Genomic DNA, 14,171 nt, shown 5'->3' with positions numbered 1-14,171 from the left:
TGTGTGTGTGTGTGTGTGTGCGCGCGTCTAGCTGGGGCGTGTCCCGCCGGAGCAAGCGAGTGTGTGAGAGAGATAAAGAGAGAGAGCGCGCAGAGCAGCAACAGAGAGAACTAGGAGACAGAGATATGCGAGCGATAGGAGGAAACGGAGTTTTGTTTAACAGTGCAAGTAAAATAAAGCAGCTTCAGTGATTCAGCACGTCTGGCCGGCGTCCATCTTGTGTTGCTGCGCTTCAGCCTTCGTCCCCAGCGTGGTCTGGAAGTTAACCCCGGAGGCGCTGGAGAACAACGATCTCCCCAGTTATACTTCACTTTGATGGTTCATGCAGTTATTGCAATTTTGTTGTTTTATCACAGTAGATTGGTTTATTTACATTTTAAAAACCAGAAGCCATTCATTTACAAATGTGATTGCACTTTAGTTCACATATTTAAATGTTCAGATATTAAGATGTGAGACAGTTTTTGCATGATTTGAATGTGGAAAAATAACATGCTTTTTCTCTCGAATTTATTGTTATAATCATTTGTTTCAGATGTACTGGAATTATTTTCTGTACAAAAATTGAAATTGGTGTTCAAAAAGTATTTTCTCAAACTTGAGTCTTGAAAAAGAGGGGGTCGTATTATATCCGGGGTCGTGTTATATTCGGGCCAATACGGTAGTTGCACATAATGAAATATATGTTCTCCACTTCAAGATCTTGCAGACGACCAGACCGGCTAAAACATCAGCAGCTTTTATGATGGTTGAAAAACAAAACATTTAAAAAGTGCATTGAAAAATGGCTGGACCATCACTGTTGTGGTAACAAATGATTTGTAATTCATTTTTATTTCATTTTAATTCTGAGTTAGCAGCTGACGAATGTTAAATCACAGAAGTCAGAGTGTTTAGAGAGCATTTATTAAAATCGAAGGCACAGGATGCATCAGAAACACAGCGCTGATATTTGACAACAAGTAACATTAAAGAGTTATTCTTGGCTTGTCAGTGCCGTAGTGCGGTTGAGGGTGATAATCTTTTTACTTTGGGTGACAGAGTGAATGGTTGGTGCTCTGACTGTGGTCATTTCTCATACAGTACACGTGTGCACTTGCATTCCCGTATTACAATAATATTCATGCAGCGATGAACTTGAAAATATTCACAATATTACTATTGATACCAAGTTGTTCAAGTATTAATCAATACGCTGCCATGTATTGATAATGCCATCGCACAATACCAAGGCCAAAGGTTAGCAGTACCACATCCTGTCAAATACAGAAGTATGAGATCGATGCAAAGAGTCTCGGCTCTACATGTCCGGGACATCTTTCGCATCAAGATGTGCAAGATTTACACACTGAAAGAAATAAAAATATATATAACAAAATAAATTCTATAAATCTGTTCGATTTATTTCAGAGATTTGCATATTTCCTGGCAAACGTCGCCACAAACGCTCTGCTGCAGCCTTTGTGCAAGAGAATAAGGCCACTTCAGTTTAATCTAATGCTTCCTAGCAAAGTATAATTAACAAACCTGCATTGGACACACGCAGTGCAGACATTAAATTAAAGCACCACGTGGACCAAAAGGAGCTCCTCTCCCTGCGTAATGATAACAATCCCATCAATAAATATTATATTCAAATGCAGTAATTAAACCCAGTACTGTCTTAGTTAACCCACAGCCTGCTTGTCCGTGATTGTGAAAGACAAACTCTCATGGCTGAAAGGAAGTTAAGAATGTCTCCGGTCTGTTTTGGCTTAAATGCACCTTTATCTGCACACTGGGCTTGTTGTCACAATTTCAGAGAAGTCTGAATTTAAAGCTCAGTTTTTCCATTTCCTTCGATGCTATTGCCACACCCGAGGCTTTCAGTGGCAGTTTTGGCATTTAGGATGGCATTTCTGGTTATTGACGTTGCAGCGACATCCTCCGCTGGTGTCCCCGGGACCCTTTAAAGGAATCAGAGTAAGACACGTCAAACTTTTGAATAACGTTTAATCACCAGAGGTGGCCTGGCTGCACGCTGTGGTGGAGAAAAAGGCGAGTTGAACCGTGGATGAATATTCTTTCTTTATAGAGTCTACCTAATCACTTATAACAAATCCACCAAAAGGGGAATTAGCTGTTCTTTCATTACGCAGATGTAGATCACAGACACATCATATTAAAAAAAAAATCCTGATTGCGGTGAAGATATGATGGGAAAGAAGGATTTCATACCTTTGGCCCCCAGCGGGGCCCTCTGGTCACCCAGCAGATCTCAGTGTGGCAGACGGTGCAGCGAAGCCAATCGCATCCATCCCTCTTCTGCACAATGATGCCGCACTGGGGACAGTGCATCGCCTCTCCTGACTGCACAAGAGTCTGCGAGGGAGAGAATAGGTTGAAGACAACGATGTCGCCACTTATTTGTTCTGGATATTATCACATCGTCCAAAATAGTCACACACATGGGACAGAGTTTATGTACAGACGTGCATATTTTGTTTCTGTCGAGTTTGTTTATCGACTGCATGTTTTGCACGTGAAGTGTAAAGGCCCAGTTTGGGCAGTGAATCCAAATCAGACCCCCTGGCACCATCTGAAGTTGAGATAAATAAAGCCGCTGGTCTCTATTAGGGGCACATCGGCGTCAGTTACGGTTCACCTTGAGCAGGTGTGTTGTCCTCCTGGCAGCAGAGTCGTTTATAGCACGGGACGCAAGATCGTCTTGGTATTGTTTGCAGTTCATTCCCTCATGGATAGACTGAAGAAGACAACAGTTAGGATACAAAAGCAGAAATGCTGGGATTATTTCAGTGAACACCGATGAAAGTCTTTCATACTTTGCAGATCAGACAGTTTGGTTTCCTGCAGACGGGGCAATGGAAGACATTGACCGTGTCCTCGTAAACACACCAGCCCATACAGTCTGGCGTTGCACAGTGGTAGCTGCCCTCACATCGGGACTCTGCCACCGACAGACCTCTCTGCAGCCAGCGCTCGTACTCCTCGGCGGACACCAACTACACAGAATAGGAATAGGAATAGTTCACCCAATAATACTGCTGACAGGTTATGCAAGAAAATACATCAGCTGTCCGGGTGGGATCAGGTTTTCACATGACATTTAGCGCCTGGGGAAGCTACCCAAGAGAGGTACAGTATCTCATTACTGCTTGCGTTGGGTTTCACTCACAGCTCTGATCTCCCTCTCCTGCAGGGAGCACGTGCAGGAGTACGTCTCATCTCGGTAAGGACAGGACACCTCCGGCTCCTCACTCAGCATGACGACCGAACGTAAACACTCTCTGGGCAGGAGCACACCGACACGCGGCTAAAGGCAGGTCTGAATCACGAGAAACGCTTCTCACCCACCACTTGCTGAATCTTTACCTGCAGAAGCAGTGGAGACACTCCCTCAGGAGGACCCCCTCTCCCGGCTTGAGGTCGACGTAGCAGATCCTGCAGTCCACAGGCTCTGGGTTCGGCAGCAGGTCCTGGCTGTCGATCATCATCAGCTGGGCAAAGTTCTCCTTGCGCTCCTCTTCCCTTGCCTGGCACATGGGATGATGTGTTGGGAGGGGATATGCATTAAACCTTTTCTCTTCTACTTGTCTTACAGGGGCAGAGTGAAATTGATTATATATATATAAGAAATGGATGTATTTGCACAGACATGAGCGGCCACACACATTGTATATAAAGACTTTATTCTGATTTCTTTTAAAAAACACAAATAACAGTGCAAAATTAACAATCAGGCCAATACATTCAATGAAGTGGAAACCTCTGCTCCTCAGAAGTTCCTGAAAATAACACCCAGCAGAGATCACAATTAACCAGCGTCTTTCATCATTCCTCGCTCCAGTTTGACTATCATGTGTTGCCAGGAGTTTGTACCACGGCAGAAGATTAGAAGGAGGCTCGCTCTTCACCGTGGCAACCAGCAGACCTACTTCAGAGGACTAGATCAATGCTCAGTGCTCTATAAATACAGCGGCCGCAATGCCGCAGGATCCTGAGTTCAAACAAAGTGTCAAATACAATAAAGAAAGAACAAGATTGTTTAAAAAAAAAAATGAATAGCTCCATTTGTGCAGGCTTTTCGGTGTGTTTGAAAACACACTAAACTACGTAATGACGATTATTGCAGAATTTTAATTATGTAAATGTTATTCCACCTCTGACAGAATAAAGGAAGCAGTAAAAAACCGAACAGAGAAAACCAGCCGGAAAACAGCTTTGTGATACTGAATAGGCAAAATTGGGCCCATCTCGGCCGGGTAATCTGGAGATTTAAGAATGTTTGGTTATTTTTTTTTTGAAACTTAAAAATGTCAGTAATGTCTTGAAACATAGAATCAACAGGTCTCGTGCAGGATCTCACAGACGTGTAAACACCGTGCAGACCATGATGCACCTCTGCGACCCCCTGTTGTGACTATTTGGCATTAACAAGGCTTAAAAAAGTTCATCTGTTTAGTCCAGATGTGCTTGTTAACCTACATTCTGTCAAAAGCTACACCCAAATCCTTCAGATGCGACCAATTCAAGCAAATAGATGCTCATACAGACAAAGCCTTTGATGAGTTACTGTATTTAAAAGGGAAGTGTTTGGTGAGTGCATCAGAAATATGGCTGCAATTTCAAACGAGGAAACACACATAAACATGGTGTGTGTGTGTGTGTGTGTGTCTGTGTGTGTGTGTGTGTGTGCTTGTGTCTCTGCGTTCAGCTGTCCTGGTCCAGGTTATACAGGATTGACTTGTTTGCACTCCTCAGCACCTCTCTTCTCCCTTTCTCCTTTAAAAAAACAGAGACAAAAGAGAAGAGAGTCAATCTGAGAGAGCTTGTAGGTTTATAATCGGATGCCAACTTCCTTCTCTCTCCTTGGTATTATTCCCAATTTGCTGCTGAAACTTTTTACAAAATTGCCACAAAACTGCATGTAAAAGTGAGGTTTAACTAAGTATGTATACATGAATAGCGTGTGTAGTGTGGGTGTGGCGCAGTACAGGTAGGAGTGTGTGCTGCGTACCTGCTGGTACTGTCTGATGGACTCCTTCTCCTGCTGGATTCGCTGGAACTCCACGGCGTCTGGACGGTATCCCCCTGGAATGACGTAGTTCTCAGGGCGGTTTGTGCTGCAGATCTCACAGCCCGGACGCGTCGGCTTATTAATGTAAGTGCAAGAGGGGCATGGCCAACCCTAAGGCACAGAATGGCTCTTTAACCCTTTCCATCCTCTTTCAGTTGTTGTCAGACATGTTTCAAAATGTGGGTAAAACATATCAAAGTGGCCGCAGTCTGTTACCTGGGTGGAGGCTGCGATGGCGCCCAGTGCCTGTTTGAGTTGGGGCATATCCAGGCGGATGAGATCTCCTAACTCACTCACGTTCCCTCTCTCTGACCCACCTGAAACGTTTCATGAGAAAGCAGACGTCTCTCATAAGCGGCCCGATAAGCGCCTGCAACGAATAATCCTTCGCCGTTGGCCCACGAGTACCCCTTACCCTTACTGTGGCTTCTGGGAGGGGGTTTGGGAGGCAGGGTGCTGTATGGCCTCTGCTCCACGGTTGCGAGGCCATTTGTAGAGGCCGCGGGGAGGGGAGGAGTCGGGAGAGACGATGATGGATGACCGAGAAGAAGGGCGTTCTCCTGGTCCTGCTGCAGCATCTGTAAGGTCAGGCGAGCGTGCCGGGCTGACAGGAGATACAAAAAGGCCGTGTCGCCGTCCTGATGGACGCCGTACGAGGCCAGAGAGCGCTGGTCAGCGCACAGACACTGGCCGATTACCCAGCGCTGTACCCACGGGTGGAAGCCATACTCCAGAAACATCTGAGTGAAAGAGAAGCGGAGAAACGGCGTTAGAATGAGCGAGTGCTCTGCTGTCGTTCTGCACGGTACGGTACGGACCTAGAACAGACTGTTAAAGGGGCTCCACCGCATGATTCTGGGCCGTCCTCCACCCCCCTTTTTATATCTTTAAGAAGGAGCCCACAGCATTCTACCTCTATGCATGTCCAAGCCCAACTTGGAGGCCCCTGAATAACAAGAGTAGCAGGACGGGTGCTGTTAACCTTCTCTTCATTTAATGTCTTCCTTTTGCGTGTTTATGCTGCAGCGCTAACACCCAGCTAACGTCTACGATGTCATTTTGCTCCAGGACACGGGGCACACTAAAACACATAAAATATTTCTGAAATAAAAGCAGGAGCTTTACATTTAGAGCAACAGAATGAAGGGAAGCGTGCTTCAGACTGACCTGCTGCTTCAGTGCCGCAGTCGTCACCCGTGGAAAAACCTTCACGGTAATACAACAGGACGAAGAAGAATCCTCGACGACAACAGCCAAGCTGTGATAAAACGGAACACAACCTACTTTATATTACGTTTTAAAAGTAAACAATTACAGATCATCAACCACAATTCTTTTTTGGGGCACTCCTACCTGATTTCAGCGTCTTTATTATCCCTGGCAGAGGGCTGGATCTTCAGAGTGACATGCTGTCGGGCGAGCGTGGCAGCGAAGACGGAAGCCGACTGCGTGTCGCCTGCTTCTACGGCTCGGCAAAGCTCCACGCAGGTTTCCTCTACGTGCGGATGAAGGCCGGGACGCAGCGTTGAAAGAAACGGGTAGAGGGGCCGGTGAGCAAATCAGTCACGTGACGTCTCACAAGAGGAGCCGGGGGAATAAACCGGCTAGTGCACACACCTGTCTGCTGCAAGGACCAGGTGCTCTGAAGACGGAGGCCATCAACGGGGGGGCGTGGTTGACCAAAATCTTTCGGGGCAACTGTCAATGAGAGAGAAAAATACGTTTAATTGTAAACTGGAACCTTTCGGTTTTCCCGCTAGCTTTTATATTGCTGCTGCTGCTGCTGCTTTAACAGAACAGAAAAAGGCAAAGTGAACGTTTCCGTTTGATCCTTCGTGTGTTTTCGTCGTTGCCGTTTCCATTCTTAGCTCATTTGCAGTAAATGATCGCGCTGTTGCATTATAAGGAAGGGCCACGGAGGAAACACAGCAGCGCTGAGCGGGCACAACGGCGTCAAGTGTGACTGTTCATCCAGTTTGCGTGCGTCTCTGGAAACAAAATGGTTTCTGTGTTTGCCGAAATGCTAGAATTGATCGACAGCGTGTTCCGCCTTCATGCCAAACATTCATTCCCAACCTCAAAACAAAGATATCCTCAGTGGAGGATTGTCTCTCCACTACTATAGAGAGAAAATACTCAATCCATAGTTGATAATTCGCCGATCACGCACTTGCTTTTGAAACTCGTTTAAACACAACCTTTGTTGTTATAAACAATTACTAGCGTTCAACAGAGAGAACACGGAGCAATTCGCCGACGTTCCGTCTGAAGCTTTAAAAAAAAATAAAAAGACGGCGCCGTTAAGCAGCGTCCCGCAACGCAATGAAAAAGTCTTCTGTTCAAATAAGTCGGAAGTAAAAAGAATTTCGGGACGACTCGCTCAGTTCGGAGGAAACGGCAACGGAGAACCGACGACCCCTGCAGGTTTGCTGGTCTGGAGGCGGAGCCTGACCTCTTTGCGCTTCCCTCAGCGATGACATCACCACCGTCGCCCACTCCTGAGCCTCCCGCTCAGAGAGGAAGTTGAAGCTGATGCGGTCATGTGGAGGCGCCGCCAAACTCAGTTCATGGCACGTTGGTGACTTCACCTCATAGTTTACTGCCCCCAAATCGAACTCAGCGATGGTCTGGGAAAAGGCAAGAACAGCGAGAAGACGAAGAGATGAGGGAGGAAGAAGGAATCGGGGATGAATTATGGGTTGTGTTATCCCTCGGCACCTGGTACAGAAACTCATCAATGCCTTGTTTTTCTTCAGTGAGTGTCCAATAAGGAAGGGCACTGATTTTAAACAGTTATTCAATTCTATAAAACAAATATCGGCTAAGTAATTAAGAGTTTTTTGCTTAAAAATGCCCATTCTTAGTGTACAAATGTGTCATATGAGAACTGGACAGGGCCCTACATCGGGAACAGCTGTCAAAGTGAACGTGCTAATGAAAATAACCAAATGATAAAAAATATATCATCTGCCTAATTCCTTTTAATAGTTTAAATAAAAGTTGTGTGCACATAAAGTAATAATGACCTCTCTTTTTCTCTATTAAAATGCAGTTAACTGCTATAATACTACTACTATACTACTACTAATAATATTATTACTACTAATAATATGTCTCTTTGTAACTTTGACTTTGTCACCAATCCTTCCACTGACTACTGAATGATCTCTGCTCTCTGCTGCGCATGCGTGAACTCACCGCACTCCGGCCGGTCCCGCCGCTGTCCTGCAGCGACAGCCGGAATTCCCCGGACTTCCCCGGGTCCATTCTGAGCTGCAGGCGGAGGGAGTCGCCGCCGCCACCGGCTCCGGGAAGACACAGCGGCCGAATACCGGAATGACACACCGACACCCGAACCGACATGAGGACGGTGTGGCAGCCGAGCTGAGACTGCGGGGCCTCCTGGGGAGCGAGCAGCGCGGCGGCGGAGGAGCTCCGCTCCGGCGCGTCGCCTCCCGAAGTCAACGACATGAAACGTCCTAAAACTTTCTCTGCTCGTCTTCTACATTATCGTGTCCTCCATGGTTATTTAACAAGCAGGAAGCAAAGTGCGTATCTCCCGTCAACTCTGGAACGACTTTGATAAAGTCCCCCCTTCCCCCTCTCGGGGTTTCACTTCTCCCCCCTTCCCGCTATGGCGTCGCTTCCTTCAGAGTCTCCGGAGTCTCCGGGGCCCCGAAGCAGCGGCGGGGTCGTTCGGAAGATCCATGTTAGCGCCGAGGCTGATAAATGGTTCGGCGCTGCTGCGGCTGCTCTCACGTTGTATTGCGCATGCGCGTGGCTTGTCGGATGACGTAGGCTATGTTGTGGATGCTTTAATTATCTTAGGACAGATTAGTTTGATTTACTTCGTGTCAATTTTCTTTTTGTTATTCTATTCATTTCACGCAACTGTGTTCCCCGTATATACATATATATATATTTGCGTGTATGTATATATATATATATATAAATGTCATATTGTATTCAGCGTGTGCGCAAATATTCAGCCACAAAGAGGCAGCAAAGCTTTCTTTTTCCATAACTGTTCTGCTCAAATCTGTCTCTGATATTATCAGACTGAATATTTATGATGTATTTAGGAGTATATCAGCATCGAAAGTCCCATATCCACCCCCAGCAACGTTAAAAGCTTGCTTACAACAGCTGTTATTCATAAAAAAAGAAAAATCTTCTGGGAAAATTGCTTAATTATGTAACACCCCATAGTTCTAGATTTTTTTTTTACCCCCACCACAGATCGTTTATTACGGTATACTGGATATATATAATAACTATCTACTGGTATATATATTTAAATATGTTTTAGGAGACTCCCAAAGTCTTTTATATTTAATTAGCAATTATAAACCAGCAAATCACGAAGAGCAAAAACAAAGAATTGACTGGATTCAGTTTAAGATGATTCATCTCTCAGCAAAATGTTAACAAGTCCAGACCTACATATGTGTATTACAACCCAGCAGTTTAGTAGCAGCCTGCATTTATAATAGATTTTGTTTCAGTGAAGCATTTTAAATCATTGGATTTCATTTGTTTCTAAAGTAAAGGAGAGCAGAGACCCAGGTGGGACTTGAACCCACAATTCCCAGCTCCGGAGGCTGATGCCTTGTCCATTAGGCCACTGGGCCCAGACGAATGCTGTGTTATAATCTCACAGTGATCTCCATGATTTATTAACCCCTTTATGTCACAAAGCATTTCCCACCATTGCAGCCATTGCAAGATCTGGTTGGTATTTTTAAACATTGCAATCCTTATTTTTTTTTTTTAAACCATTCATTCCTGAATTAAATTAAATGGCAACAGGAAATAGCTTTATTACTGACTGCTGATGTTATTTATGTTTTTAAGAAAGAGATTCAAGCAAACATGATTGATGAATATCTCAGCCCACGTAATCTGTAGGTCAAGAATTATGAGGCAATTAAGAAAATATCCTGTAGCGTGTAAGAGGAAAGATTTAGAAGCTTAGCTGGTTCCTTTAATCACTCTGCTGCAAGCCGAGTTTTTTAGATCAATACCACATCCCTATAAAAAAGGCCTCATGCCAAAATAATATCAACCGTCTATGAACACTATAGTAGATAGTAAGATCGTTCCATTAATTTATGAATGAATACTTATTAGATGAACATCATGGATGCAAAGGGAATGATTTTTACGTGTCCTCTCGTCTCTCAAACATTTCATTCACTCAGCGTAGACGCAGAAGGTCTGACCTCCATTCGTACTCATGCAGATGACGCAGGCGAGATGAAGCCATTCAATCAGGCGCTGATGACATCGTGACGTCAAGGTGAAGAGGAGGAACCAACCAGCTCCAGTATTGTTCAAAAAACATAGAATGAACTGTAGAAAGCCCCGACCTAATATTAGAATCAGATGTGGACATTTAGTGAGTTCAATGTTCAAGGTTACTTTATTTGTAGCCGAAGGTAGATTTGTTAAGACTGGGATAATTAAAAGACCAAAGACAATATGGATTATGGATCGAAAGTTGTGAATGAGCGACAGACAAACAATAGTTTGTGTCTGCTGAAATGATAAAATACTGTCTTTCAACTGTCTCTGAGTTTATTTGTGATTGGCCCAGATTTAACCCAAACAGGGATGAACTGAACTGTGTCTCAGAGTGTTCGCAAAATCCTGTTTTCTAATAAGGACTCCTATCATAAATCATGTCAGCTTCTTCTACGCTGCAGCATGATTACACCTCCTCAGGTAGTTTCCTTCTCATTATTTTTGGCCATCACGCCACCTGATCTCAGCATAGGATGAAGCTATGGCTGACTTCATTCGGTTCAAAAGTTTCTGCTTTGCAGTTTTAAATTCTGATATTGTACATGTGGAAAAATGTGTTCACCCGTTTAAAATAAATAAATATCACGTTCATATTAGGCACTGCTGACTGCTCTTACATAGCATCTTGACCTTCACAGAAATCAATTTAGTTCCCAAGGCAACTTTACATCCAAATACATTTGTTGTGCAAATGCCTCATCGCACCAGCGACTTATGTGTGATTCATCACCTCTTTTAGTGAATGTACTGGTGGCGTCGTGGGAATTCACATGCACTGACAGTATATTCAAAGCTATCTTTGCTTTTAAATCTGTCTCACAATAACATTCTGCTATTACTGATTTAGAATTATACCCAGCGGAGTGCCAGTAGCTGCAGGGAGCTCTTTGGATTTATGTTTGGTATTTGGAGGCAAAGAAATTTGTAAAAGTGTGGTTTAGTTTAGACATGCATTTAGTTTAGTTTTTTTTGGGGCTTGAGTTGATCTTGTCCTGCCTCGTACCTCGTAATCAAACTGATTGATGAAAGGTTAATAAAACCCCCCCGCCCACCACAGTCACGGGTCAGTGTCTGGCAGGCCTGCTCGAGGTGCTGGGTTTCCCCATGTTCACTAATTTAAAGTTGTCTGCACGCCATTGACTTCTTGATGGACTGCGCTGTTGCGTGACTGACACCAGGAGAAAGCGCCACGAGCAAACCTCCGTTCTCCCGAGTGGCGTTCAAAGAGTGGGAGGAGGAGGGGTGATGCATCCTGTGGTCTGGGATCACGTTCTCGATTCATCATCCACATGAGCAGCGTGGATATATAGGCTGGAGCACACCTGCTCCAGAAAAACAACTTCAGACCTCGGCCAGCTTGACCTCAGCCCGTTACCGAAGTTCAAGGTAAGATGCTGTTTGTTGTCCGCTTCATCACTTTATTTTATTATCCTGCAAATATAGATGTAGATGCAAGAGGAATTATGCATTCATGCAATTGTATTGTTCTACTGTTTGGTCTGACACAGCCATGTCAAATCACCGATAGAGTAAATGTTACTTATTAACTAAGAATACTGTATTTCTATAACAATAGTTTATGGACCTTTTTGCAATGTTTATGAGTCTACAATACCCCAAATAACAGCGCTTTTAAATCTTCATGTGTGAGCATCCAGCTCCTAGCAGTGAGGTTTTTAAAGACGTAATACTATTTCAAAGTATATTTAATTCTCCTATAAATAATGTTGTGTTTGGTTCCTACAAAAAAGTAAACATTTTCTACATAGTGTTTTTTTTAAAGGCGATCTTACCTGACTTAAATCTCATACTGTACGTTTGATGTTTAACTTTCAGCTTCTATCTTTCTTTTGTGAGTCTTGTGTGGGCGATTCTTCCCTGAGCAATATCCCTCCGTCCCCTGCAGTGCCTCCGGCGACTCCACAGCATGCTGCCTGGGAGAGCGGCTGATGTCCAGCTCTGCGTCCTGACGAGCCGTTGGCTGTTTGCAGCTCTGACGCTGCTCCTCTTCCTCTCATTTAGCTTCAGCAGTGCTCACAGCACCACAGTGGAGCACGACTTCCACATCATTCACAATGTCGACAATAGAAGTAAGTGTTGGTTTTATTTAACCTTTATTGGAACATATTCAGTCTTTTTTGTGACTATTCATTATGAATTCATAGAGATGTTGTTTTGGAGATAAAATATACCTGGAAAATAGATTTATTCTTAAGGTTTTGCTTCTTAAAATTATGTTGGCAAAAGGCTAGTTTGAAAATCCTCTCTGAATATCAAGGGGCTATTTATTGCATTTGAGTATTGACTATTATTTTACAAAAGAGACACTCACTGCTCTTTAATTAAATCAAAACAAGTACCATCCTCGCTTTTTACTTTCCCATGCAGTCTGTGTATGTCTGTTACCTTGTCACAATTTAATGTGCATCAAGTATGGTTGCTGTTTTAGATTGTCTCTTTTAAATAATTGTATTAAAGAGTGAATTTTAATTAATTTAATTACTTTAATAATTATTATAATATGTCTGATTTTATTTTCATGTATCAAATAGTTAAAAAAAAACAATGAATCTGGGAGTATGTTATTGAAGTCAGCATTTTATTTTAATGCAAGTAAAAATTAGATGTAAGACTAATCATTTGATTATGTCATACCTGGAGGTATCAACTCTTTGAAAATCCTGCTTTTTCTACCAAAGTGTGAAGATGAGAGTCAAAGTTAACACTAAAAATAACTTGATAAATGAAACTTTGAGGTTTAGGGTGGAGTCTGATTTTATGGACCCATTATTTTGCCTTTTCCTTTAGCCATACATTTTCTTTTAAAGAATCCTAAAATCTTTCTGTGTTCTGTTAATGCCGCTGTTGTGGTGTGTTGTGTGGCTTCCAGGTCCAGAGATCGACCCATTCTGGTACGTGGGGCGTGGGGTGAGACCTATCGGACGCTTTGGGAAGAGGCACAATAGCGTGGAACCTCTGCGCCGCGGTCGGATGCAGCCCGTCATCAGAATGTTGGCACTGCTGCTTAACAGCCTCAGAGACAAGGACAGCCTGGGACAAATGTTGCAAGGGGAGGACAGGGATTGACTAATGTGGCAGCTTGTCCTCAGAGTGTCTTCATTTTTACCTTAATTGAGGTCATTTCCCTTTTTGCTCTAGCCCAACTATACGTGTCTGTTATTAGGCCATGTTTAGGATTCTATTGAACGATTTCTGTAAATAAAAATGCATTATAAGGCCTAATAAACCAAGATGTTGTGATTGTATCTGCTCATCATTTTTCTTGTAGCTTTCCTCTAATTGCAGGTACACATCAGGCAAATTTTCCCCAAACAATAAAACTTTTAAACTTCTTTAAATTTTATTCATTTCATAATACATTTTTTCTCAGAATATGTGGCACATAGAGAATCAGTATTTTTTGCTTGCTATCCCCCCCCAACTTGTCAAATGGATTGCAACAAATACTTTGCACAAACGTGAACAGCTCACTTGTGGAGCCGGGCAAAGGGAATCTCATTCAAACTGGATTTAAATAGGACAAAAGAAAGATTCCTTTTAGTCCTGTGTGTATATAATATTTTCGGAGTATCTGGGACACAGTTACAGTCGTAAATTAGACTTCCATTATGAATCCAGCCCTACAAATCATGACAATTACACACAGCGTCTTGGACACAACACAGATGGACCGATTGCTCAAGTGTGATTGGCCATTACACATATTTTACATCATTTTCAGACATATACATAATATTAATAAATTCTGTGTTGATATATATATATTTTT

At 43.4% G+C, this 14,171-nt stretch overlaps 2 protein-coding genes and 1 non-coding gene across 3 annotated transcripts; 1 reads left to right on the top strand and 2 right to left on the bottom strand.

The window, feature by feature from the left end:
- Positions 1 to 890: 890 nt before the first annotated feature.
- On the bottom strand, positions 891 to 8,619 carry LOC137915953 (ranBP-type and C3HC4-type zinc finger-containing protein 1-like). The gene is made up of 14 exons (XM_068759077.1): positions 8,276 to 8,619; positions 7,530 to 7,704; positions 6,695 to 6,775; positions 6,431 to 6,572; positions 6,245 to 6,335; positions 5,493 to 5,817; positions 5,294 to 5,394; positions 5,018 to 5,188; positions 3,373 to 3,533; positions 3,176 to 3,287; positions 2,823 to 3,002; positions 2,645 to 2,743; positions 2,218 to 2,361; positions 891 to 1,946 (listed from the first exon to the last, which is right to left on the bottom strand). The coding sequence occupies exons 1-14, from the start codon at positions 8,546 to 8,548 to the stop codon at positions 1,866 to 1,868; spliced, it is 2,136 nt and encodes a 711-aa protein (XP_068615178.1). The 5' UTR covers positions 8,549 to 8,619; the 3' UTR covers positions 891 to 1,865.
- A 1,016-nt stretch (positions 8,620 to 9,635) lies between these two features.
- Positions 9,636 to 9,708, bottom strand: trnar-ccg (transfer RNA arginine (anticodon CCG)). Its single transcript has one exon. It is a non-coding gene; the product is annotated as a tRNA-Arg (tRNA).
- A 2,600-nt stretch (positions 9,709 to 12,308) lies between these two features.
- LOC137915957 (prolactin-releasing peptide-like) lies at positions 12,309 to 13,468 on the top strand. The gene is made up of 2 exons (XM_068759080.1): positions 12,309 to 12,471; positions 13,272 to 13,468. The coding sequence occupies exons 1-2, from the start codon at positions 12,309 to 12,311 to the stop codon at positions 13,466 to 13,468; spliced, it is 360 nt and encodes a 119-aa protein (XP_068615181.1).
- The last annotated feature ends 703 nt before the right edge of the window (positions 13,469 to 14,171 follow it).

This window comes from Brachionichthys hirsutus, unplaced genomic scaffold (assembly GCF_040956055.1).
Source record: "Brachionichthys hirsutus isolate HB-005 unplaced genomic scaffold, CSIRO-AGI_Bhir_v1 contig_441, whole genome shotgun sequence".
In the NCBI taxonomy this organism is placed as follows: Eukaryota; Metazoa; Chordata; class Actinopteri; order Lophiiformes; family Brachionichthyidae; genus Brachionichthys; species Brachionichthys hirsutus.
The sequence above is the reverse complement of the archived record's forward strand: the minus strand, read 5'-3'. Positions and strand labels throughout refer to the sequence as shown.

Coding starts and splice junctions, on each gene's coding strand:
- LOC137915953 (XM_068759077.1), bottom strand. CDS start 8,548: ATGTCGTTGACTTCGGGAGGCGACGCGCCGGAGCGGAGCTCCTCCGCC. Junction 7,705..8,275: donor GCGGGACCGGCCGGAGTGCG/GTGAGTTCACGC, acceptor GCCTTTTCCCAG/ACCATCGCTGAGTTCGATTT. Junction 6,573..6,694: donor CTGGTCCTTGCAGCAGACAG/GTGTGTGCACTA, acceptor ATCCGCACGTAG/AGGAAACCTGCGTGGAGCTT.
- LOC137915957 (XM_068759080.1), top strand. CDS start 12,309: ATGCTGCCTGGGAGAGCGGCTGATGTCCAGCTCTGCGTCCTGACGAGC. Junction 12,472..13,271: donor TCACAATGTCGACAATAGAA/GTAAGTGTTGGT, acceptor TGTGGCTTCCAG/GTCCAGAGATCGACCCATTC.